The sequence below is a fragment of the Saccopteryx leptura genome, chromosome 3 (assembly GCF_036850995.1).
Source record: "Saccopteryx leptura isolate mSacLep1 chromosome 3, mSacLep1_pri_phased_curated, whole genome shotgun sequence".
Taxonomy (NCBI): domain Eukaryota; kingdom Metazoa; phylum Chordata; class Mammalia; order Chiroptera; family Emballonuridae; genus Saccopteryx; species Saccopteryx leptura.
Window position 1 is genome coordinate 283,431,750 of NC_089505.1, and position 23,826 is coordinate 283,455,575.

At 42.1% G+C, this 23,826-nt stretch overlaps 1 protein-coding gene across 2 annotated transcripts in view; it reads right to left on the reverse strand.

Moving 5' to 3' along the window:
- Window positions 1–23,826, reverse strand: part of TTC27 (tetratricopeptide repeat domain 27) — a 156,690-nt gene that overhangs the window by 29,403 nt on the left and 103,461 nt on the right. For both annotated transcript variants that reach the window (XM_066378547.1, XM_066378546.1), the window contains one exon: window positions 11,973–12,200. In XM_066378547.1, the coding sequence (XP_066234644.1) occupies window positions 11,973–12,200 (228 nt within the window). The remainder of the gene's footprint in view (window positions 1–11,972; window positions 12,201–23,826) is intronic.

The window sequence follows — 23,826 nt, forward strand, 5'->3', positions numbered from 1 at the left end:
CTCTACCACTGAGCCAACCGGCCAGGGCCTTGCCTTACATTTTATAAGAAACGTAAATATATGGAAATTTAGCAAATGAAGATGGATTTTTCCATATAATTTTGAAAGCTAATATGACACTGAAAGCAAGTGTAGTATCAGTGTCCACCTTTTGCTGAGCAAGACCACTTGCTGTGTTAAACAAATTCTGTGAATGCAATGGAGATCTCTGTTTACAAGCCCTGAAATTGTAAGTGTGGGATTAATCTAATGTTTTTATTGAGCACCAACTATGTAGAAAGCATACAAAGTATCAGCAAAGTATTAACTGATGAGTGTAACTTGAGGAGAAAAATTTTCCTACTCTTACTAAGAGTCAAACTGCTCTAGCCAGTATCTGCTTAGGCATGCTTGAAATAATTTAGAAAAGTAGGCTCGGAATCTCAAAATGGAAAGCCTGACTTAAGTCAATAAGATTGGCTAACACAAAGATTTAGAAAACAGGTAAGTTAGGAAGCAGCTATTGAAATTACAAAAGAAATATTTACTTCACAGGATTTCCTTAAAATTCAATAGTGTCTATCAAAAGGAAGATAGAACTGATAAAAATTCAATGAAATTAGTCAGAAATGCAGCGATTACAGTCCGGTTTGCCTGCCTTTCAGATACAGTCAGTAGGGCCAGCAGTGGCAGGCAGTCCGCTTCTCCCTGGCCTCCAGGACAAAGGCAGTGAGCAGCAGGTAGAGTGGGTTGGACACTTGACGGTGGGAAAGGAAACAAGATGTTCAGTTATCTGTGCACCGCCTCCCAGAGGCAGAGTGAGAACTACCCCTATCTCCCTCCTCCCCAGCGATTCCCACAAAACTTGTTCCATATGGCTACTCAAGGCCTGAAAGTTCTTCAAGCTGATCAAGTTTTCTTAGCCGGTAATTAGAGATAAGGCTTAGAAAGCAAACATCCTTAGGCAATTTATAACACTTTGCCTTGAATTCACAAGAGGCTATAAATACCTGCTATTGGGAGTTTTATGGAGAACAGATTTGTCAGAGGGACAGGTGACAGCTAAAAGGGGGTGGATGGATGTTTGGTAGGAGGAGGGAGAAACAGAGGGACCAGGTTGAAACAGAGTTAGAAATTCACTTTTTTGAATCAAGAGACTTTCAGCAACTTAAAAATTATCTCATTACACTTTGCTTTCTGGTTATGTATAGAATCAAATGATAAGAGCTCCAATGCACCAAACCATACTCACTAAACATAATACACTCGGAGAGGGCCAACAGTCTGATGCTAACTTATAAAACAATGTAAGAAACAAGATCTCTAACTCCTAACCAAGTTGAAAGTTTCAAAATCTGTGAATTTCATCAGTTATAAGGTACACTTTCTTTTCGCCATTTAACATTTCTGAAATAGATGCATCTTAAGCAAAAGCTTTTCGGTTTTGTTGTAAGCATTCAGGTGGCACTTAATATAAACGTGCTTCTTATGATTGATGGCATTTTATATCCAGTGAATTACAGTAGCGAGTTTATTTGGAACAAGGTATATCTCATTCTATGACTAAATCAAAAACAAGGAGAACTACCCTCAAAGTTCTCAGAATGCATGCGCCTTCTTTGCCTTCTGCATCAGCAAGGAACAAACTTCCCACAAAACTATTTCACATGGGTGGTTATAAAACAATAGTGAATGTGAATTCAATATATAAAAAAAGAACCGGACTTGTCAATGCACCTGAAAAGACAAGGGTTACAAAATGTCTAAAATGAGCAGTTATTTTGTAGCTCTATAGCATATAACAGGTAATGAAGTTACTATTTAGCTTGAAATTTTTGAAACAAGTCAATGTTTTGTAAACCAGTGCTTTAAAATGAAATAAATGTAATACATATTAAGATTCTCTTTTTACTCTTGGTCATTTTTGTTGTTGTTTTAATAATTTGAGTCTGAAGAAAATTCTAGGGTCACTAACTGCTAATAGGTTTTCATCTAGGACGGTTAACATATAATTATAATGAGACATGAATCATTTGCACACACCCTTTTCCTGGAAATCATGAAATGGCTTTATAGCGAACTCTAGGATCTTCTCATTGCTCACTAAATATACATAATGCGTTCATATCTTGCTTCTCAGTTGAGGGCCTCAGAATTTGGGACACTAAGGAGAATATTTAGTGGATAACACTTTAAATTTTAAATTATTATATAAACTATTATGACCAACAGTGACTTAGATCTTTATTCTGGATAGTCATGCTCTTGAGAAGAGAACATCAGAAAAGAAAAAAGTCAAAAGAAACTTCAAAAGGACCCTCTCACACGATTCCCCAAATCAGAGTTGTATATGCTCAGCACCAAAGATCGCCTTCCTCCGGTCCAGTGCTGTCAGACAGAGACATCATGCTAGTCTCCTTACATTTTCTAGTAGCCACATTTACAAAGTCAAAACAAATGGGTGAAATTAATTTTAATAACATTTTCTTTGATTCTACATATCTAAAATATTATTTCAACATGCTATCAATATACTAAAGTACTGACATTGTATATTCATTTTTTCATACTACATACATTTTTTTTTCATTTTTGCAATTTGATGCACATGCAATACTTGCAACATGTCTCAAAGTCAACCCCATTTCCAGTGCTCAGCTGCTGCACGGGGCCGCTGGGCACCACACAGGGCACACAGTTCCACACGATTTGTCTGAAATACTGACTGTGACCCTGGCATACCTTGCACCCTCCCCCCCTTTCTCTAACAGGAAAACCGGCTCTTCTGGCTGAAACCATCCTTTCATATGCTACAGTCGCTCCTGTTCCCTTCTATACAACAGCAACCAGAGTAAGTAGCACTTCTGAGCATCTACTGCGTGTGCCAAGTGCTGACACCAGAACCTTTCATACATTACCTCATTTATTGCTCACAGCAGCCTTTCAAGGCCGTAACCATTCTCTCCTTGGAGAGATGAGGGTGGGTCACAGGGTCAGCCCTCAGTAGAGGACAGATTCAACCAAGTCAGTGTGATCCCCGCATCCTCGTCCTCCTACGTGGCACACTGCCTCCCACTACACCCTTCTGCTCACACAGCCACAATTTAGGGCAATATCACCCTTGTCACCGATAAAGGTGGGGGTAGGGAAGGGCAGTGAACAGGTGCTGGAAAACAAAGATCAAATTTTTAAGAACCAGGGCATATCCACTCCACTCCGCCCAAAGCTCGAGTGGACACGTGGACAAAGACAAAACGGAAGAACGGCTGCCCGTGTTCGGGTGGGAGGAAGAGCTGAAAGGCAAACCTCTTATCCAAGGGCCTGGGCAAGGGCGCAGAAAGGATCACCCGACAGAGAGGCCCTGGCTGAGATTTCTGCAGGGCTTATTTCCAGAGCAAAGTGCGAGGGCAAGCGAGTGACAGGGGGGGTGCTGGCCTTTACAAGCTGACACGGCAGATTTCTGTTCTGAGGAAACCAATACAAAACACAAAAGCTGGCCAACTATTTATTTCGAACGTGATAATATGCATAATTAAAGAATGGTTCTAAATTACTTTTTAAATAATTAACCAAGAACAGGAATGGTTGAGAACATCGACTCTCTTTGAACTTCCCTTATAAATTTCCCTAGAGAAACACTGACATGGAAAGATGGATGCCTAGGATTCAAGAGGTTTTCAGTGACTGTGTGACATTGGCCATGTCACTTAACCTCTGAATCTCAGTTTCCCCAATTGTTTATCAGGGAGCAGAATAAGAAAAAATTCCAGGACTCCTTCAGATCCCAGATTCTGAAAACCCAGAGGTGAACGGGTTCAAAGGCACATTAGTGCCATCTAGTGGCAAAGCAAGTACACTGGCCGTACAAATAGAACAGGATTAGAATCAGTGGGTTTGTGGAGCTAGGAGGGAATCCGTTCAACGAGAGGCCTTAGAAATCAATTCAAGGGAGGCCACGAGGAAAACCAGGCCTAGAAAGGAAGTGATTTGCCTAAAGCCACACGTGGTTCCTAGTTTCTGGTGTGAGAGACAGGTAATGAAGAGAGTGAATGCAATACTTACTATACCTCAATAACTAAAATGAAAATTAAAGCTTGCAACTCGGAGGGTTAACAAAGACAAAGCACCACTACACCTGGGCATGGGTTAGTTTTACAGTTAAAAAGTTAATTTTCACAAGGTACTTTAAAGGCCATCTGCAGTTACAGTTTCCTTCCTCACAGTATGAGTCTACTACCCACATTTCCTTCCTCCTTCAGGGTTTCTGCAGAATGGATAATCAGTTTCTTCCACACTTTCGGTAATTTTCCTTATAGGACTGACATCACATATAACCAAGTTTCACAGGTCTGAACAGAACCCTCACGCCACGCCGCCCGCTCCAGTCTCTCCATTCTACGTCCCTGACTCTCTCCCATGACCCCCAACGCAGAGAAGCTGTTGAGTGTCATTTCATTAAACAGGAAATGACCCAAGCCAAATCAAGAGTGATAGCAATGTTCTTTGGTAACAGCTTTTCCTGACATGATATGTGGTGCTCATAGTTTTAAAAAAGTCTACCTTTTGTAACCCAATTTCTCATATACTAAGTCCCTTCCCTAAGAACACAGCCTAAACTGCCAGCCTTTCTCTTTCTAATGGAATACTTTCCCCTAGTTCAGGGTATTCCTTTAAACTCAAGGATCAAAGACATTTTATACACACGCTTTTCAGTTACTAGATAGGCAATTAAGTGTTCAATGCCTTCTTCTCATTCCTGTCCTGGCTTTGATTATTGTGGCTCTTACATTTCCAGAGAATTCACAACGTGAGGTAATATAGGTGCTGGTGTGTCATTTGCATTTGAGACTCTCTCCTCAGAGATAGCTCCCTATTTTTAGGTTACAGATAATGGGGCAACAATTTTCTACCACCATTACTATGGCAATAGGCACGATGGAAAATGATCCCATTACGTAATGTCTATGACTAAGAACTTAACTATGAGCTAGGAACTATGTGAGGTACTTGACCTATCTCATATCTCAGTTCTAATTTTCCCAGCAGCAAATTGAGACAGGGATGATCACCTCCACTTTACAAATGAAGAAACTGAAGCCCAGAAAGAGGAAGTGATGTACCTATGTCGTCCTCCTAAGAATTACTGGGATAAAGAATCAGGTCTATGGCATACGCTCTTGCTGTCCCCTACCCGGAGTCACAGCTACAGCCAGATGTTATCCCAGTGCTTGGATTTCTTGACAGTTATACAAGTTAGACCTTCAGAGTTTCATTTTTTATTGCTTACCAACATGAGAAATGAAGAACAAAAAGGAAATAATTCCTTTTTTCTCGACATATTATTTGTATATGTTCACCCTGTCTTCTCCATCAGAATATAAACTCCAATCTCCTTGAGTTTTCCCACAACTAATACCAGTTCACAACAGAAACTATGTAACTGCATTTCAAATTAAAATATTTTCCTTCTTTGAAACACTAAAATGGAAGATAAAATTAACCCCTACAAATCTAGAGAGAGTACAAGCTCCTAGGATAATTAAAACCAGAGTGTTAAGCCCTGGCTGGATAGTTTGGTTGGTTAGAGCATTATCCCAAAGCTCAGAGGTTGCTGGTTCGATCCTCAGTTGGGGCACATTCAGGAACAAGTTGATGTTCCTGTCTGTTTGTCTATCTGACTCTCTCTCTCCCCCTACCTCTCTCACTAAAATAAATAAATAATTTTTTTTAACCATTCATAGCTGCCCAGTCTTAAGTAAGAATGAGCTGGGAAGGGCTGCCTCAGTTTCTCTAAAACCCCGTCTCACACACTCATTCCCTGCCGTGTGCTGGGTCATCTGAGGACATCAATAGCCTCCCTTCAGATTCCACGTGCTCCTTCCTTGGTTTCCTTCTGTCGCTCTGATCAAAACTCTGGAGTCTTTTGTTTGAATCGTATGTCACTAGTGCTCCTCCTTCTACCTTCCTCCCACCACTGGGGATGCCCAACGCTCAGGATTTTCCCTGGTGTTTTCTCCCAACTGTTTTCTGTAAGGAGCTCATTCACTCACATGGTTTCACTTACTTCTCCAGAAGAGCCCCAGTCTGTAACCACAGTACTGGCCTCACTACTGGGCGTCAGGGTTTTATGTCTAGTGAAGTACCCGTTGTTTCTACTTAGATATAGCAACATCTAAGCATATTCAACATCCAAAATCACATCATCTTCCCCTGTGATGATATTTCCCTTCCTCTTGAGTTCTCTATATCAATCAATAGGGACATTTTCGTTTTTAATAAAACAATTGAGAAAACTGACTTCCTCTTGTATTCCCTCAATCCTGCTAACTCAATGAATAAGGCACAGGACATTTTGCTTTGTAAAGAGGTTTCAACCTATTCTATCTTTCCATCCTGGCTGCTAAAGGCAATGGTCACTCATCCATGACACTCATTCCTTATTTAAACTTCCTATAATACCACTTTTGTCTTATCACTCCTTTATTCAAAACCACAACAGACCCCCACCATCCAGGGGGTTAGATAACCCTAAAGAATGGCATTTAAGGCTCTTCACCAACTATTCTATGTGTATCTCTTCCCAGCAGGAGCTCTGCTCCATGTCGATAGGCTGACACAACCTCAGTCATTCCCACATCCATGTCTGTACACAGTAGGAGCTCGATAACGCTTTGTAGGCAACCACATAACATACTGTTCAAACTGCAACATTTTTGAAAGTGTAATGGGACATTTAAAATAACTAAAATTATATGACTTTAAAAAGACCTTATTTGTTGACCAACAAGTTACTGATCAACAGACTGGTTGTCCTGTATCAGGACTCTGTAAGATCATTATATTCGAAAACTGTTTTCAAAGGTAGAATTACTTTTGAAAAGCAAAAATATTGTATATTAAAATTTCAAAAATTTAAATGCTGACTACCTAAACATTTAAAAATAACAAAAGGAACATTAATCAAGCTATACATTTATGACATTTGTACATTTCTGCATTATATTACAGCAGTAATATTTCTTTAATTTTTCTTAGGTAGTCATATATTTTAATCAGTTCCTTCATCATATCTAATTCCAATACCATGTTTCTGACATTTTTCTGATGAATTTCTAAGCAATCTCAAGAGCACAAATGTTGTGAACGGTACACACATCTGCTGGTTCTCTAACAAATGCACCAGAGATGATGCATTTAGTTTTGCAGACCATCCCTGATACAAAACCAGACGCTCGTATCTTTTTTTTTTTTTTTTTTTTTTTCCATTTTTCTGAAGCTGGAAACAGGGAGAGACAGTCAGACAGACTCCCGCATGCGCCCGACCAGGATCCACCCGGCACGCCCACCAGGGGCGACGCTCTGCCCACCAGGGGACGATGCTCTGCCCATCCTGGGCGTCGCCATATTGCGACCAGAGCCACTCTAGCGCCTGAGGCAGAGGCCACAGAGCCATCCCCAGCGCCCGGGCTATCTTTGCTCCAATGGAGCCTCGGCTGCGGGAGGGGAAGAGAGAGACAGAGAGGAAAGTGCGGCGGAGGGGTGGAGAAGCAAATGGGCGCTTCTCCTATGTGCCCTGGCCGGGAATCGAACCCGGGTCCTCCGCACGCTAGGCCGACGCTCTACCGCTGAGCCAACTGGCCAGGGCCTCGTATCTTTATACCAAGTTGATTTCTGTTACGATGCACAAAAGCCATTCAAATACCACTCTCATTTTGCCTAACGTTCATTAATAAACCTAATGGCATGGACACGTGTGAGAAAAGAGGACAGAATGTTTTAAATTCAGTTCTTTTCTTTTCTTTTATTCTCGGCCTTCATGGGGCGAGTGCACGCAGGAGCAGCCCGGTCCCACAGCACTCACGCCGGGAACACCGCTCCAGCCAGGCTGTGGGCGCCCCGACTGCCTCCTGCAGTAGTTTCACGGCCACAGCACTGCACGCCTGTGCACTCAGGCCTGGCGTGCAGCCTGATGAATTGGATCCCGGGGACAAACTGCAAGATAGCCTCACATAACATTGGCTTGTACTGCTTTGAATAACTGTCATTTTTTTGTCTCCCTAAGTAATTAATTCAAAATGATATAATGAGACCATTAAGCCCTGTCAAATCCTCCCTTGCAAATTCCCTCACATCCACCCCTTCTTTCCCACCGCCCCTTCCACGCTGATAACTGTCATGCTAGACTATTGCTAGTCCCCTAACCCTGCCTGTGTCTGGTGTCTTCCATAGCTATTGTGCCACCAAAACAATATCCCTAAATTGCCTCCCAGCACACCACACTCCTTCACCCAAAACAAAGCTAACACAATCAATCCCTCAATGGCTCCCTGTCTGTCAAGTAAAGTCAAAGAGGTTAGCCTCCCATTTAAGACCTTTTGTAATCCTGCTCCAGTCTCGCTTTCCCACTGGAACTGCTCTCCTTCCTCTGACTCTAAAAAATTAGCCTATTCACTCACTGTTCCCCCAACACACACACACACACACACACACACACACACACACACACACACTTTTTTTTCTGTTTTTAGGGATTGCTCATGTTGCTTGCCTGCCTGAATGCCCTCACCACTGCCCTTCCCTGGGCCTGTTTAAGTCCTATTTGTCCTTCAAAGCCAAACTCAGCATCCTCTCCAAGGTCTACCAAAGGCAGAAATACTCTCTTTGGCCTCTATATATCCAGTGCTTTGCAAATAACTCACTTGGTATTTCTTTGATGCCTCGTGTTATTGGCTAGTTTTATCTGTGTGCATTTCACTAGGTTGCACCAGAGGGTACAAAGTGAACTATCTGGTGATCTGTGGATACTGCTTCATCCTTTGGCTCAATGCTATGTGCACAACAGACTAGTATAGTTGATTGAATAACTGGTTAAAGATATTATTTATTCACTCATTCAACAAATATTTATTGAATATTCAATATGTGCTAGGCACTGTTACAGCACTAGAAAAATACAAATAAAACTGACAGATAAAAATTTCTGCCTCCATGGGACCTATTTCTAATGGAAGAGAAATAATTTTTTTAATGAAAGCTATATATAATATTAGAAGGTTCTAAGTGCTATGAAGAAAAGTAAAGCAGAGAAGAAAATGAAAAAGAATAAGGTGGAGGTGTGATTTAAAACAGAATGATGATGAAAGGCCTCTCTTGAGCAAAGACTTGAATGAGGCTATGGAGACATCGGGAAGAAGAACATTCCCGGCAAAGGAAGAGCAGGTGTTAAACTCCTGAGGCATGAATGTGCCTGAAATATTCAGGGAAGTACAACGAGGCCAATGTGCACTGAGTGAGGGGGAACGGGAGGAGGGAAGGGAAAGCCTTGAGAGCCGAGAAGGGACTCTGGCTATTGTCACTAGGTGATGGAGCAGAGGAAGGACCTGTCTGATTCAACATGTGAAAGGATCTATTCGTATGTTCTTTGGGAAGAGGCAGACGGGGACAAGCAGAGAGATAGAAAGACCAGTAAAGAGATAATATATTAGTTAAGAGAGATAGCAGGGATCTGAATCAGAATGCTGGAAGATAGAAAGAAGTCATCTGATTCTAGATGTATCTGGACGGTGGCTCCATTAGGATTTACTGAAGGATTAGATGGTGGTGCAACAGAAAGGAATCAAGGGTGACTCTAAGACCAAACGGGGCTAATCTTGGTGGGGAATACTTTTAGGAGGGAGAGGTAGTACTTCAGATACTGGAAATGTAAGCTAGAGTAACAAATGGGGAGACTGGGGAAGCAGGTAGATACAGGAGTCTAGAGTTCAGGAAGAAGACTGGGCAGAAAATAGCCCTTTGGGAGTTGTCAGTGTAAAGATGGTGGTAAAAGCTGTGGACCAGATGAACCATCGGGAGTGAATGTAGACAGAGGTAAGAGCCAAGGACCAGGCCTGAGGGCACAGCTGGGGGCCTGCAAAGGAGACTGAGACGGAGCGGCCAGTGAGGCAGGAGGACAGTGTCCATGCCCAGTGCTTGAGAGAACAATTCCATCTCTGAGGTGCCTGGCACCCATGTGACTTAGCCTATGAAAGGGTAAGGGAGGTCATTTATTTTCTGACTTTATGGCAGCTGTGGTTAGGAAATACGCAGAGGCTGCTAAGATAAGCAGGGATATAATACTGTTTTCCATAAAAGTAAAAGTAAAATTTATTAACACAATATTGAGTTCTATTTTCTACCAAAAAAGGAAAAAAAAAGTCATTATAATCAACTTAGAGCAGGGTGGGGGTGAGGGAGTTATATTGAGTGGGACACTTGAATCCATGTTAACATAATAAATTAAAAGTAATAAAAAATAATCAACTTAGTGTAGGATTTCTTTTTTTTTTTTTTTTTTAAGATTTTTATTTATTGATTTGAAGAGAGAGAGGAGAGAGAGAAAGTGGAGGGAGAAGCAGAAAGTCTTAGGTTTCATTTATTTTTTAATTTTTTTTAATTTTATTTATTGATTTTTAGAGAGAGGGGGGAGAGAGAGAGAAGGGGGAGGAGCAAGAAGCATCAACTCCCATATGTGCCTTGACCAGGCAAGCCGAGGGTTTCGAACCGGCAACCTCAGCATTTCCAGGTCGACGCTTTATCCACTGCGCCACCACAGGTCAGGCAGTGTAGGATTTCTTAACCTTGGTGCTATTGACATTTTAGATAATTCTTTATCCTGCCACCAGAGGCCAGTAGGACACTACCCCATTGCCAAATGCCCCCGGAGGCAAAAGCATCTCCAATGAGAAGCACTGACTTAGAGCAGGCTGTCAACAAAAAACAATTCCTAAGCATACTCTAAGCGTCCCGGACGTCAAATGAGTCCAGTTTCTGCTGACACAGTTCTCTGCTCGTACACCTGTCCTCTCTTCCCCAGGCTCTTCTCCAGCCAACTGATTTGGAAGATGGTCACTTCTCAGAGTCAGGAAATAAGCAATTACTTAACCTGTCATTAAAAAAATGTAATTCTGATCTTTTTTCAGTGTAAAACCTATACTCTGAGACTACCAAGTTCAAAAACAAACACTCCTGCATACTCATGTTCATAGGAGCATCATTCACAACAGCCAAGAGGGTGAAGCAGCCCAGGTGTCCGCTGATAGGTGAATGGACAGACAAAATGTGGTATATCCACACAATGGAACTGGGCCTTAGTATGGAAGCAAATGCTGACACCTGCTACAACATGGATGAATTGTGAGGGCATTACACTGGTCACAGAAGGAAACACACTGTGTGATTCTACTCATAGGAGGCACTTAGGGGAGTCAGGTTCAGAGGCAGATAGCAGAATGGCCGCCAGCAACTAGAGGCCGGGGTAAGGGAGCTACTGTTTCCCAAGATGAAAAGAGCTGTGGAGACAGACGGTGGTGAGCTTGCACAACAATGTGAACATACTTAACACTACTTAACGGTCCACTCAGAAATGGTTAAGATGGAAATTTTTATGTGCTGTGTTTTTTACCACAATTTAAAAAAAAGAGAGTGTGTAGGCTTTGGAGTGAGACCATCTGGGTTCAAATACTGGCAGAAAGTCCAAGGAGGTGCCTGGCTCATATCATAGTAAATGCTTGGTAGACATTTTTTCTTACAATGATCAACAGTCCATTCTACATTACCCTATTTATACAAAAGCTTCTCTTTCATGATTGGTTTCAGCAATTACTTGCAGAGTCCTACACGGTCTGTGATCCTACTTCTGATTCATTGCCTTCCTAATGTATCTTTTCAAAAGGGAGCCTAGTTTTAATAGCTGTATTTTCCTTAAGGGCAACTAACAGAGAGGAATAACAAAATGAAACAGAGAAGTCACTAAGAGAAACACCACAGAAAGTGAACACGGGAAAGTCTACTGTCCATGCTGGGTAACCAGCAAGTGTGTCAGAGACGAAGTTCTTAGCTCCCAAAGACAAGCTCAGCAGTCATTAGGACAGAAAATGGGCTCTCGTTCAATAAGAACCGAAATGAAAGAAAAATGTTAGTGCCGAGAGCAGGTGGGGTTTCATGAAGTGTCTCACCTGCATGGGATTGATCTTCACGGAGCGTTCGAAGCACTCCACGCATTCTTTAAACTCCTTGTTGCGCAGGTGCAGGAGGCCCTTGGAGCGCTGCGCACGGGCGCTGCGGTGCCCCGACAGCTCCCAGGCCTTGTCGTAGGATGAGTGGTCGCGAAGGACATCTCCAAGCAGGCAGTACAAACTGGGTGTTTCTTTTTTCTCCAGCTCTTGCCTAAGGATTTCTTCTGCCTAGAAATAAGTAAATGCTAATTTGAGATGACCTGGTTACTTCATGCATGTAGGACACAGGTTGAAGGCAACAATGAAAAATAAATACAGTGTAAGTAAGAGAGAGGAGTAAGATCTGCCTCCCTGGCACCAGGAACGCTGCGGGGGCACCGGGGAGAGGGCTTGTGGGCGGGACCCCGCTCCCACGTCCCTGTTCCCCGCTCTGGCTGTCACCACTGTGACCATTACAGCAGCACCTTAATTCACCTCTATCCAATGGCAATGAGGAGTATGTTTTTTCCTTCTTAAAAAGGGTATGCTTAGGGACCCTGGGCCTTGATAACACAATGCTAATAAAACCCAAGAAACCTAGATTAAAAACCTGTGTGCCAACGTCAATCAAAAACCAATAGGAAATGATCATATTCTTGAAACTATAACTTGTTATTAGGAAAATGTTCAATGTATAAAAATTCATTTGATATATTACTAATAAACAACTCATGTATTAAATAAAGCAAGACATGTAAAATGAATGTTTGTTATTAGTTATTTTGGTTCCTATCTGCTTTGAGAATGCTTTAATATCTAAACCTCTTTTGAAGAAACTGTACGTTTCTCCAAATCAAAAACCCTTTTTTAACTACATAATCTATAAAATATTCTGTACTTATTGGTAGTTTGGCACTTTCCAAATAAGTAAACTCCTATGTTAAAGGGTTAAACCACCTGCCCGGGCGGTGGTGCAGTGGATAGATTGTCAGACTGGGACACTGAGGACCCAGGTTCGAAATCCTGAGGTCGCCAGCTTGAGCAAGGCTCACCAGCTTGAGCCCAAGGTCGCTAGCTTGAGCAAGGGGTGAATCAGTCTGCTGTAGCCCCCCGGTCAAGGCACATATGAGAAAGCAATCAATAAACAACTAAGGCACCACAACAAAGATTTGATGCTTCTCATCTCTCTCCCTTCCTGTCTGTGTTTCTCTCTCTCTCTCTCTCTCTCTCTCTCTCTCTCTCTCTCTCTCTCTCACACACACACACACACACACACACACACACACACGGTTAAACCATTGTATAGTTATACTGGTTGGCATAGTGTACTGGATTACCTATAAATCGACTTGCTTAAGCTGGAAACTATGTTTCCCCAAATCCTTCTCCCTTAAGATGTCATGTTAGACTGGCCAGAAGGGGAATTTGGGGGGAATTTCAAAGGCAGAAGTAAAGCAACAACTTTTATTCTTAGAAGGCTGTCATGGTTAAATATGGTGTCAGAAAAGATGCAGTGATATCCTGAAGATCCCAGCTTGTCCTTGCTCTATGTGTCCAGTTTCTCTTTCCAATTATTGGCTTTGAAAACCAAGAGCACCCCAGGCCCATTAACAGACATTTCACTGCGGACCCATAGGGCTGGTAGTGGCAGGGATACACCAGCTGCTGGCTTCTCAGATTCCCCTTGAGTTCTTTTTTTTTTTTTTTTTCATTTTTCTGAAGCTGGAAACAGGGAGAGACAGTCAGACAGACTCCCGCATGCGACCGACCGGGATCCACCCGGCACGCCCACCAGGGGCGACGCTCTGCCCACCAGGGGGCGATGCTCTGCCCATCCTGGGCATCGCCATGCTGCGACCAGAGCCACTCTAGCATCCGAGTCAGAGGTCACAGAGCCATCCCCAGCTCCCGGGCCATCTTTGCTCCAATGGAGCCTCGGCTGCGGCTGCGGGAGGGGAAGAGAGAGACAGAGAGGAAAGCGCGGCGGAGGGGTGGAGAAGCAAATGGGCGCTTCTCCTGTGTGCCCTGGCTGGGAATCGAACCCGGGTCCTCCGCATGCTAGGCCGACGCTCTATCACTAAGCCAACCGGCCAGGGCAGATTCCCCTTAAGTTCTGACTTGTCCACTTGTGCAGATGCTTCAAGCAGACTGAGCATGATTTTCACCCTGACTCCCTTACTCCCTCTTCTGCACCTTTATCTGCCCAGCTCGTCTTCCCACGTTAGTTAGCTCTAATTCCTTTACGAAGCCCTTTTTCCCCAAAAATATTCGAAGTGGCTCTGCTTCTCTAAATAAAACCTGAATGGAACAATCTTTTCTTTCATTTTTGCCTTTGAAATTCTTATCTATCCTTCCATTTGACAGAATTTGCAGATTAGTTTTTATCCACTAAATTGTTAAATGGATTATCTCACTTAATCCCTACAATGATTCTGAGAAGTAGATATTAATATGCCCATTTTTAAGACAAAATAAATAAAAAAAATAAAAGCTTAGATTCCTTGTTCAATTGGTCAGTCCTAAAACAAAGATACTAAGTTGAAAAGCAGGACCTTGATTTCGGGGTCAGTACTTGCCCCATATTTCATGGGGAAAATCAGCAAAACTGGTGGTATAAGAAACCACTACTCTAAAAATTCCCAGCTCTATAAAAACAACAGGAAAACTGGGGAAAAATATTAGAATCAACTTTTCTGTAACTCTGAAAATTAACCAAAGACTTGAAATAATCCAGGGAGTGTTTATTCAGCAAAAGATAAAATATTGGTAAGAGCAACAAGCTTTGTGTCATCTTAACTTGTACCATTCCTATTCCCTCTTCTCTAATTTGCAGTAGCCTTGAAAACCAACAGCAGGCACTCATGTTGAAAATCAGCAGCCAGGCAGCCACCAGATGGAACAGAATGGGGTTGGAGCTATTCTAAAGTCTCATTCCCAGAAAATTATTGTTATATGACCCGGCTGGTGAGTCCCTAGAAGACCCCACCTTTATTTAACCTAGCTCTGGGCTTGCCCATCAAAAGACTTCATCAAAAACAACTTGAGGCCCTGGCCGGTTGGCTCAGCGGTAGAGCTTCGGCCTGGCGTGCGAGGGATCCGGGTTCGATTCCCGGCCAGGGCACATAGGAGAAGCGCCCATTTGCTTCTCCACCCCCCCTTCCTCTCTGTCTCTCTCTTCCCCTCCCGCAGCCAAGGCTCCGTTGGAGCAAAGATGGCCCGGGCTCTGGGGATGGCTCCTTGGCCTCTGCCCCAGGCGCTAGAGTGGCTCTGGTCCCGGCAGAGCGACGCCCCGAAGGGGCAGAGCATCGCCCCCTGGTGGGCAGAGCATCGCCCCCTGGTGGGTGTGCCGGGTGGATCCTGGTCGGGCGCATGTGGGAGTCTGTCTGACTGTCTCTCCCGTTTCCAGCTTCAGAAAAATACAAAAACAAAACAAAACAAAACAAAAACAAAAAAAACCAACTTGAGACAATTGATTAATTTTGCAGCGGCCCGAGATGGTAAATAACTGCGGTGGTAAACAACAGGCTAAGCAAGAAAGTGGAATGAGATATACATGAGGGCTTTGAAAAACTCCACGATATTCAGGGGAGTCTAGAAAACCAGGCCGATCTTCAAGAAAGAACCAAGAAGGCCCTGAGCTCTCACCTCAGGCTGACCTTGAGGCTTCACACAAGTGGTTAGTGAGAGCTAAGGCAGAGTTGTCTACTGCCTGGCTGAATGTAAAAAGCATGCCCAACACACACACACATACACACACACACACACACACACACACACACACACACACACACACACACACACCGCCCATTAGCAAAGGCTGAGAGACTTGTCTATTTAGGCACTGAATAATTTTCTGTCCAATGATTAGCTGACCACTAAGCTTATCAAACTCAGACTTCCATGGCTACACAAGAAAGAATATATACAGGGTGGGGCAAAGTAGGTTTGCAGTTGTGAGAACATGAAACACAGAGTTTACTCTTGTATTATTCTTTATTAAATATTGTATTACTTTCCATACAAACAACTATAAACCTAGTTTTGCCTCACCCTGTATTTTACATGATTAGTCAAGAAATACCACCAAACAAAATACAACACGAATAGCAACAACTTAATTTCCAGAGTTGCCACATTACACTAAGCATCCAATTTTCATTAAAAAAAAAATTACTAACCCATGCAAAGAAAAAAGAAAGCATGGCCCTTACATGGGAAAAAAGTAATCATTAGAAACCATCTCTGATAATACCCAGATGATAGAGTTAATAGATACTTAAAATGTGCTATTTTTAATAATTCTTAGTATAATGACTAAGAAAATAACAGTAAAAGAAATGATAAGGGAATTAAAATGGTACACTAGATAATATCCATTTAGCTAAAAAGAAGACAGTAATGGAAAAAAATAATAGTAAGACAGCCCTAGCTGTTAGCTCAGTCGATTAGAGTGTTGTTCCAATACACCAAGGTTGCAGGTTCTATTCCCAGTCAGGGCACATAGAAGAATCAACCAATGAATGCATAAATAAGTGGAACAACAAATCGATGTTTTTTCTCTCTCTGTCTCTTTAATAAATAAAAGGACATAAGACGTATACAAAATAAACAACAAAATGACCAGCATACATTCCACATTAGTAATTGAAATGTAAAGGGATTAAACACTGCAATCCAAGGCAGATACTGGCAGAAAAGATTTTTAAAATGATCCAACTAAACGTTGCCTACAAGAGACACACATTAGATTCAGATACACAAACAGGCTGAAAGTAGGGGCACAGATGCAAGAAGACACATTATGTAAACAGAAACCAAAAGAGCGTTGGAATGCCTGTACCAGTCAGACAAAATGACACCTTAAAGACAGATTATTAAAAGAAAGGCATTTTTTAATGATATTCACTCACCAAAATCATATAATAATTACAAGTATATAACTAATTATTCTTCTTAACATGGGTTTATGGCAATGAGTACACATAGGGAATCTAAATATAAAATTTTAAGTCTGCCAAGATCTAAGCAGAATCCACAATTATGGGTGGAATACATTACAATCTGCTCACTTTACCTGAGAAGCTGCACTGCTCAGGGCGAGGGTCACACACTCCGGTGCCCAGAGACCCTTGTGGGTTGCTGAGAATGAACGAAGCGGGCTGCTGAGTGAGCATACAAAGGAGGAGCCACAGCTCAACTCCAACCAATTAGTACAATACTGTGGGAACTGGTGGACCCAGTGTTTCCAAATCATGTGATTCCTTAAGAGAAGCCAAAATAATCTAGATTTTTAAATGAAATAGCCTGAAAATGTTTACTCTTTTTTTCAAAACACTGTGTAAGTCAAACAAAACACCTCTTACAACTTCAGACCTAGAGCATTAAACTGCCACCCCACAGAAGACGTCAGCTGCTCTTCTTCCTGCTCCGCATCCCTCCCTGATCTTCTGATAACAGAACCCCTCTTTCCCGAGGAGAACTCCTTCCAAGTGGTTCTAGCAGAAACGAGGGCACGAGACTCAGGCCCTTCAGTCTTAAGCAGAACCTTTCTGTGATAACCATGGAATTGACTATATTTTTCCATTGGGATTACTAAAGTTGGGCTTCCTGGGACCATCCTGTGTGCCTCATGGAGAGAGCTACAAAGGCATGGTGAGCTCATCTCAGCCCCCGGGTACAGCTACCATGACAGGTCTACAAGAATTTTAAGTTGCATGAACCAGTAAGTCCCCCCCATCTTTTTTGCCTGAGCTAGGATATGTTGGTTCACTTACAACCAAAACAGTTCTAACACATCCCCAAAAAACTGTTGCATAATCCATACTACAGACTTCCAACCATAAGAAGATCTGTGAGAATGTAGGTGACTTTAGTCAGAAAGGCAGTTCTAATGCCAGGTCCACTATTTACTACTGTGTGCTCTTCTTGGCTATGATTTATTCCTTGATTTTGTGAAATAGCAGAAGGAGTGAAAAATTCTAATATATGATAAGAGTGGCACTCATCTGATTTTGCCACTGGTCAGTATGTAGAAATGGGGAATTGGCAACCAACAACCACAGGAAGCCCTCCTGGCAAAGAAACAAGGAGAAATGAGTTCTAGACCCAGAGATGGTGCTAATTATAAAGAGTGTCTCTGAGGGCTACAGAAATGACAGAAGTGGGGTTAACAGCAAGAGGTTTTCTCCAAGGGGACAGAAAAATGGGCAGGCTAAGAATTTAACGGCACACTAACAGAATCATACACAGCGACCAGCTGACAGCTGTGGGGTAAAGGGACGGGGCTGGCAGAGGGAGATGATGGGATGGAGAAAAAAGGACAAAAAAACACACCTCATGGGCATGGACAACAGTGTGGTGGCTGTGAAGGGGAGAAAGTGGAGGAGGCTACAGGGCAGATAAATGATGATGGACGAGAAGACTTGACTTGGAGGGTAAACACACAATATAGTGTATAAAAATGTGTTGTAGAATTGGGCACCTGAGCCTGACCAGGCGGTGGCGCAGTGGATAGAGCATTGGACTGGGATGCGGAGGACCCAGGTTCGAGACCCCGAGGTCACCAGCTTGAGTGTGGGCTCATCTAGTTTGAGCAAAAGCTCACTGGCTTAGACCCAAGGTCGCTGGCTCAAGCAAGGGGTTACTCAGTCTGCTGAAGACCCGTGGTCAAGGCACATATGAGAAAGCAATCAATGAACAACTAAGGTCCCGCAATGAGCAACGAAAAACTAATGACTGATGCTTCTTATCTCTCTGTTCCTATCTGTCTGTCCCTGTCTATCCCTCACTCTGACTCTGTAAAAAAATAAATAAATAAAATAAGTAAGAAATCTTTAAAAAAAAAAAAAAAAGAATTGGGCACCTGAAACCTGTATAAATTATGTTAACCAGTGTTACCTCAATAAGTTCAATTTTAAAAAATGGCACACTAATAGATTCGGCTACTGATGATAGCTTTGGCTTAAGAGAAATTAGAGTGTGTGTGTGTTGTGGGCACGTGCGTGTGTGTGTGTGCACGCTCATGCATGCTGCTAACTCAAACAACTTGGGGTAGGTTTTCTAACTCCAGACTTCTTCCCTGAGGCAAGCAAACATGGATTCTGGTTTTTCTACAGTAGAAGCTGGTTCTCAAACACAAAGACTGACACTGAAAAGGTGATCCACCATCCACAGTGAATACAGACGACAGGACAGAGCAGAGAGCACGAAAGCACCTTCTACTCTTATGGCTGCCAGGATAGTGTTCTGCAGAAAGGCACTAAATTCTTGTTCTAAGAGCAGCAACTAAGGGGTAAAAAGTACTAAACACTTCATCCCAGCCCCGCCGGTCACTGTCAGGCAGGCCCCTTCCGTGTGGTGGTGCCCAGTCCCACTCACTGCCTCACTAAAGCCAACTGTTCACAACTGCTCTTTACATTGATGTGTGCGATGACACCATGCTCTGGGGCTTGACTGTCAAAGGCAACTCGCCAACAGAAACATTCCAGGTCCAAGATAAAACAGAGTAATTAAAAACTGGCCTAGTTATCCAATTAGCTGCTCATCTCCTATTTGTATTACCAAGATATAGAGTATCTTCAGTTACTTTGCCTATTTTTCTCATTCAAGTGAGCACAACAGGTTTTAACTTACAAATGGAATATCTGATTCTTTAAGGGTTAATAACCAATATGGAAGGCAGGTGTGGGAAACGAAGTTTGGCTTTAAAGGAAGGCCTGAGCTTGGATTCCAAACTCCGTGACTTACCAAGGCCAACAATTCATACTTTATACATTGTTATATGACAATGACAAAATAATTATATAAAGAATATAGTGCATAAGAGGAACTCAAACATGGCACTATGGAACTGCATGATCACAGTATTTTCAGCATCTACTGAGCAAGAATAAAAATTCTGTTCTTTATAAAACTTGTCCCGTTTCTATTCCTAAACTTAAAGGTTTAAATGGGAGGGGAAAGATCTCATAATCTGTTTTGGGGAAGAGGATATACATGTGGCAGAGGTTGGAGAGGTATCTCCACCACATGACAGTCCATAAGGAGTGTCCACTCAGAGATGTGTTTCAATGCAATAACTATTCTGTGAACACTATGTGTCAGGGCTGTGCTAGGAGTTGGGGAGACAGCTGTAAACAACACAGACACCAGTCCAGTTCTTAAACAGCTTAGAGTTTAGTAGCTGAGATAAGCCAGGAAATGGGAAATTAGAGTAGTAGTAAGTATCATAGGAGCACACACAAAAACACCACCAAATCTGGGAGGGAGGTGTCAGAGAAAACTCACTGTAAAAAGGAATCACCACGGAGAAACATGAAGAATAAGTAGGAGTTAGCTGGAGGACAAGTTCCAGACAGACAAGACATGCACAAAGGTCCTGGGGTGAAGTAATGCTGCAAAATCAAGAGATTAGCGCTTTGAGTAGTAAGAACATTCATGGATGTCCTCGTGCCTCCTGACCATCCAGAGTACAATTGTACAAAAATTTTTATCTTAAAAATGTGTAAGGCAACATTTTAAAAAGGCAAACGTAGGCCCTGCCCAGTTGGCTCAGCGGTAGAGTGTTGGCCTGGCATGTAGAAGTCCCGGGTTCAATTCTCAGCCAGGGTACACAGGAGAAGCACCCATCTGCTTTTTCACCCTTCCCTCCCTTCTTTCTCTCAGTCTTTCTCTTCCCTCCCGCAGCCACGGCTCCATTGGAGCAAAGTTGGCCCAAGTGCTGAGGATGGCTCCTTGGCCTTCGCCTCAGGTGCAAGAATGGCTCCAGTTGCAACCAGAGCAACACCCCAGATGAGCAGAACATCACCCCCTGGTGGGCATGCCGGGTGTATCCTGGTCGGGCGCACACGGGGGTCGGTCTGTCTGCCTCCCCACTTCTCACTTCAGAAAAAGACCCCAAAAAAGGCAAATGTAAGTTCTTCTTGTTTCCATAAATTGGTTACCAAACAAACATGATTTTAAGTTAATAAAAATGTAACTGGAACTGATTTCATTTTTTGAAAAACAATTCACTCTCAGGGTCAGCGAACATGAAAAAAACTCACTACTCAAAGGGTTAAAGGTAGCTGAGTCCTGCTGAAACTCTGGGCACAACCTGAGCAAGTACAAAGAGGAATGAAGCAGAAATAAAGAGTCGGAATGATGCAGTTCACACTGGACTCAGGAGTCCGACCATGACATGGTGGGCGTTATCTGCCATATTAAAGACTTCCTTCCCTTCATGTGAAAGAGCTAGGACTCAATCCTGGAGACAAAGGGAAGTTACTGAGGAGTGTGGGAATGACGTGGTCAAGATTTGTCTTTCAGGAAGATCACTCTGGCTGTAGTGTGGGAAAATAACTTGTGGGAAATCTTCTCAATCATATAAAGAAACTGTCTTAGAAGAAGAAAAAAAACCCCAAAAAAACCCACAAAAGCCAAACAAACTAAGTGCTAAAAGACTCTAAGCTATTAACAATGTTAAATACTAAAAACATCTACTTACAATTTAAAGAAAAATGTTTTAAGAGCCCATGGCTACAATGATCTGCAAGTGTTGCCTAACGAAAGAAAAGGCTAGGTAGGAATCGCAGGTAATCCGTTTGCTAGAAACAAGAGAAAACAAGGGAGGTCCCAAACCTTCGCTCTCCATCCCCTCCCCCCATCCGGTACAACCACCTTATACCAGCCAGCTCAGTCCTTGTCCTTCATTTAGGGACCACATTTGCTCAACAACATACATTGTCCATATGCTTGGGGAGACTGCTATAGTGTGCCAGATAACTTTTAAAAGTTAAATGCTAACAAGAGAACCAGGTCTGACCCCAAGGTCAAGAAAAATTAATCTTAGCTATTTTGCCAATGGTCATTAGTGAGAATTCCCACAGGTAGTTTTTAAATTGGAAACGCTGAGACCCTATAGCAGGTGTAAACCTGAGCGCCAGAACACCATGATTAGAACTGGGTACTTTTCCGAATTTGCCTTTTGAAAAGAAATTATGCCATTAAGCATTAAACTCAATGATTAAAATTTCACAAACTTCTAGTTAAGTTGAAATGTGACAACTACTGGCACTTGACCAAATACTAAAAGAATCTCAGCTGTTTTAGACATAAAACATTTGCAAAACTTTTTAGAGTCTATGGTTAAACTGAACTGCAAATACAGCATAAGAAAAACAGGAAAGGGAAATCTTTTATGTGGCAAATAAAATGCTAAAATCAACCTTTAAAATAGATTTTAAGAAATGTTTGGCTGTTAATCACAAAAGACTTAAGACAAAATAAATAACTATACATTCCTAAAAATTAAGACATGTACAGTTTCTAGAATAATTAGAAACATGAACATTTATTATTATTATAAGACATTTCTTACAAAGTCATGTGCAAGTTAAAAAAAAAGCCACAACTGCTTTGGGGACAGTTAAATCTATTATCTGATAAAGATGGATTCACTATATTTTTTCTTCTGCAGTTAGGGAAAGTCTCTACTTTCTATACTTTTAAAAAATAATTAAATAAATTCGATATTTCAAATCAGGCTTTGGGTATTTGTGACTCACAACTTGCTTAATTATTTCAAAAGCCACTATATGTTTATATACAGTATTATTGTATTTATGTTTACTGACCAATGTAAAAGATTACTACATTGAAGAATGCTGTAATGGGAACTACATCAGACTGGGTATTCTGTTCGGGAGGGTCAAGATATTCATGCATCCATTTATTCCTTTGTTAAACATCTGAGGATTACTTCATTGCCAGAGAATGGGCCCTAAAATTTTTTAAGTCCCCTGAAGAAACAATACTGTGGACAAAAAAAGGGGCCACAGAAAACCTGACAAACTCAGGAGAGGTCTGCATGGCGGCCTTACAAACTCAGAGACCTACAGCAACCACATAGGATGATCTGAAATGAAAACTTGCTAACTAAAAGTAATCCAGGGCAGGTAATCCTGTCCTAGAGTGGTATTTTTCCCTAACAAAGTTCATCTTTAACTGAAGCTGTCTGTTGTGTGTTTTTTTTTTGTTGTTGTTGTTTCTGCATCTAAAATTACATATCTGAGAACATCCCTTTGGAATATCAAAGCATCATGGGAGAAACCACAAATCCCTTTGTCATCATTATCATGTTAATTATAACTGTTAACTATCCTGCACTCACCTGTGTGAAAGAAGTCTGTGTCTGTTTCTTCTCCTTTTTATCCAATCCCAGAGATTTTCCCGCTTTGCTTTCTCCCGCCTCCCTCATCTATCACCAACGGACGCCTGTAACCCTTTAGTCTTCCCCTTTAATTCTAACATATAAAATTAGTTAATAAGCCTGACCTGTGGTGGCACAGTGGATAAAGTGTCGACCCGGAACGCTGAGGTTGCCGGTTCGAAACCCCGGGCTTGTCCGGTCAAGGCACATACTAGAAGCAACTATGAGTTGATGATTCCCACTTCTCCTTCCACCACCCCCCCCTTCTCTCTCCTCTCTCTAAAATCAATAAATAAAATCTTTAAAAAAAATTAGTGATAAAACCGCCAATTTCCAGATTATTTTCTCTATCCCTTAAGATTTAGCTGCTCAGCAACTGTTCTCAGTTTGGCTCAAATAAACACATAGAAATTCTTACAGGTTAGGATGTTTCTTGTGTTGACAATACTCTATCTAGTTCATCAAATTTAGGACACCATCAATTGTTAAGACTAACTCTTAAAGAAAAAATGCTTTCAATTAAATTATGACATAATGCCTTGAATGAACCACATCAGCTTCTCATTGCTTTGATATTTTTTCAGTCTATTCAGATAAATTTGGCAATTTTTCCTGCCTTCATTCGCTATACTGCATACAGTTTAAGTGGCAGCCTCTTTACGTGTCTCAGTATAGAACACAGATCCA